The sequence below is a fragment of the Macrotis lagotis genome, chromosome X (genome assembly GCF_037893015.1).
Source record: "Macrotis lagotis isolate mMagLag1 chromosome X, bilby.v1.9.chrom.fasta, whole genome shotgun sequence".
Taxonomy (NCBI): domain Eukaryota; kingdom Metazoa; phylum Chordata; class Mammalia; order Peramelemorphia; family Peramelidae; genus Macrotis; species Macrotis lagotis.
Window position 1 is genome coordinate 530,646,048 of NC_133666.1, and position 3,597 is coordinate 530,649,644.

Sequence of the window (3,597 nt, forward strand, 5' to 3'; positions counted from 1 at the left end):
CATCCTTGCCAGAAAGACAAAAAAGGGAAGACAAGAGTCCTAGATAACATAATGAAGATTCAGACCTCAAATAATGAAAACTTACCTCTGGATTTAATGAATTATTTTCTGATGATTTTGTTGATAACAAAATATGGGTGAAGCCATCCTGCTTCCTAACCACAATGTCTCTGTATCTGTAAGCACTTTCAGTTTGTCTCACACTAAAACGCAGTCTTTTGTCAAAAGGCTGGTCTCTTCTGTCTTCAATAAACCTCCTTTTACTGGCTGTCACTGATGTAACAGAAGTTTGTATGTTGGTTGTTCCATTGGCTGCTAATGTATCTATAAGGGCAGAGGTACCTGCAAAGTTTTAAAATTAACAAGTATTCAATGACACCTAACATTTAGGATTCATGTCTGACTTCATTAAAAATTGTAATTTATTTAAAAGTTCTCTGCAGATTAAAGCAAATATTCTTAGTAGACTTAATGATTTAAAATAAAACTATTATTATTTAAAAAATCCTTGATTCAATATTTAAGACTGATGCTTTCCTAGAAAACATGGTAAAGATTCAAAGTGCAAGACAATTCATTTCATTATTTTCCTTTTCTGAGAAGTTACAAAGGAGAAGTACTATACAAACACTTTAAATTTGCGGAATAATTGAAAAGGTTATCTAAGCTGATCTTTCTCCTAATAAAAAAATACTTTTCATAATCACAGTGAAAATTGTTTATCTAGCAGCTCAATTCTCCATTACTGGGCTACTGTAATTTTTAAAATATGTCTCTAATAAGTAACAAGCTACTGTAATATGGCAACTTTCTCATCTTAAAAAAAAGTAGACTATATAGAACCTATGTTAAAAAGGTTGGCTATTTTAAGGATAAAAATAAGACAACATATTAAAAAAAAGTCTGCAAACATTGAAGGTCCATGTGTCCTAGAGATGTTGAATTCACCCAGTCTTCTCATTGTACTTCTCATAAAGGCTCTACTCATCTTCTTTTAAAGATATCCTGATATTGTGTAGTTATCTACTAGCTCCTTGATTTTATTAAATAAGCCCACCTACTTTAACACTTCCATCCCAACCTACACTTATTATCCCATTATCATTTTCTACTCAAAAGTATACTTCCTTATAAACAGCTAAAAATAAATAACCAACAAAGTAAGTAAGGTAAAAGCACATACTACACTGCAGAGATATAGTTCTCTATTCCCTACTAACAGAAAGATACCACTGGCTGTTCTTTGGAATAGAAATTTTATTACAATTAATTCAAATAGAGATATCCTTTAATCATGAATTCATTTATATTACTATGGTCATTATTCTCTTGTAATAGATCACAAATTACTTAAATGACCCCCAACTTAGAGACCATGACCCTCTTTTTACCACTACAAAAAAATGACACTATTTTATTTTATAGGAACCCATTGGTCATAATCTTTCCTAGACTAGTCAGTCTTTGTGACTGTAAGAGTTGTTAAATCTATTATCTATCACCAGAGATTTCGAGAATTTTTTTCTCTACACATTGTTCGATCACTGGCATTTTTTCTAAAATTTTTTTCTTTAGATTTGAAGTTCCTGGATTGGAGACCAGTTGTCAATCAATCTATGTCATATGGCCTCTCTTGGATATCAGGACTTTTTTGAATTCAGAGAGAAATTAAGAGAATTTAGGTTTGAGAACTTTATCCCTCAAATAAGTTTACTCTCTAAATTATGCAAAATACTTATATTTTGTATAATCTAAATTATTTTATCTTTTTATGATCTCTTCTTGTACCTTGTACTCTTAATGACAGATCTGAAAGACTTAACTACACTTTTTAAATACTCTCTTAATTTAATTAATACTTGCTTACTTAATACTCTCTATATTAATGTAGGGTCATGTGATACCAAGTCTAAAATGACAATAAAAGCAGCTAATATCTATATACTATTGTAAGTATTTTATATATTATCTTATTTGAACTTCAAGACAAACCTAGGAGATAGGTACTTTTATAAACTATGATTTTTACAGACTGGAGATGGGGTGCAGCAGTGGCTGTGTATAATACATTTTTTTAACTTTTTCTTTTTTTTTAAATCTTTTTCAAACTAATGAAAATTGTTTTTTTCTTCTCTCACCTCACTACTGGGGAAAAAAAAAGAAAACCAAAACCGTAGTAACAAAAATGCATAGTAAAGCAAGTCAAAACCCAGTGTTTTGCAATACAGATCTCCTCTCTTTTAGTAATTTGTAATTTTGTGTTTATTAAATAGTGACCAATGTACATTTACTGCATAATTTCTAAATTTAAATATTTTTAGGACTATGCTACAATTTACTGTTACTTGTAAAAGAAGTATACCTCATAATGTCCAAGAAAATCTCTTCCATTTTTAACTCTATAATGGACTTCTTTCTGAGAGCAGCATGTAAGATAGATAAGCATGTTTCTGTCTCATGCTATTTATAATAATTGTAATCAGAGAAATGAAAAAAAATTATCACAAATTAGTAAATTAGTAGGAATCTCTTTTGATTTTGATATGCATGAGAGAAAAATTGTTTAATGACAAGAGAAGTATTAGTTATCAGGAAAGACATACAATAGGGAGATATATGTTCACCATGTATGTGCTACTGTACTGGAAGCAATCCAGGGCAGAGGTCAAGACAAAAGAGACTTATTTATAAATGACTACCTACAGTTCCTGTTTGTGGAGGACACTTGGGTCACATGCTGTAGAACTTCTTGGATGAGAATCACAACTCAAGATAACTGTGCCTAATCATAGACAAAGGTAAAGGGCAAGTGGGGAAGGGTGCCACCTGTACAAACTATGATACTTGGATGACAAGTCTGTAAGTCATCCATCAGTATATATTTCTTGGATAGACACTGCAAATGAATGAATGGAAGATAGCATTAAAAAGGAGGATAGCAGACCAGAATGCTTCTAGGAAATTATAATCTCTTTTATTTATCTTAACCTCTGAGGAAATGGGAAAATACAAGAGGAGCAAAATCAGGTTATAATACATAACAAATAAGTAATGATGAGAACTATAGTATGTCAACAACAACAAAAAGATGTATTTTTCACATAAAGATGGAAATAACCCATGGAACTATGCATTCTGATATGCAAGATACAATCTCTAGCAAATCAAATGTACAAAAGGAAGTGGAAAAGAGTAGTACAGGATTTAAGAACTAACAACGGTGATATTCTGAACACCATTAAGAATACAGATCTATGTATGATGAATTTTTACATAAATTATTTTTTGTGATCACTATGATCCCTGCAAGTAATTCTTTGAAATGCTTTTGAAAGCACTGTGAAATTGAGGTGTTGGGAAACCTGGGTTTCAATATTGGTGCTGATACTGTTACTTGGTTTTTATGAGCCTTAGATTCCTCATATGAAGAAAAGGAAAAATAATGACTAAAAAAGTTTTTGTCTCCTGTAGAACAGCTTATAAAATTGGTATACACTTTTCCCATACCTATAATAAAAACAAACAAGGAAAGTTTTCATTAACTGGACATAGTTTCTACAAAGATTTGTTAGAACATAGGCATTCTGGGTTAGTATG

General features: G+C 31.1%; 1 protein-coding gene across 12 annotated transcripts in view; it reads right to left on the reverse strand.

Moving 5' to 3' along the window:
• Positions 1-3,597, reverse strand: part of CDYL (chromodomain Y like) — a 165,409-nt gene that overhangs the window by 21,382 nt on the left and 140,430 nt on the right. For all 12 annotated transcript variants that reach the window (XM_074208497.1, XM_074208494.1, XM_074208496.1 and 9 more), the window contains one exon: positions 86-342. In XM_074208497.1, the coding sequence (XP_074064598.1) occupies positions 86-342 (257 nt within the window). The remainder of the gene's footprint in view (positions 1-85; positions 343-3,597) is intronic.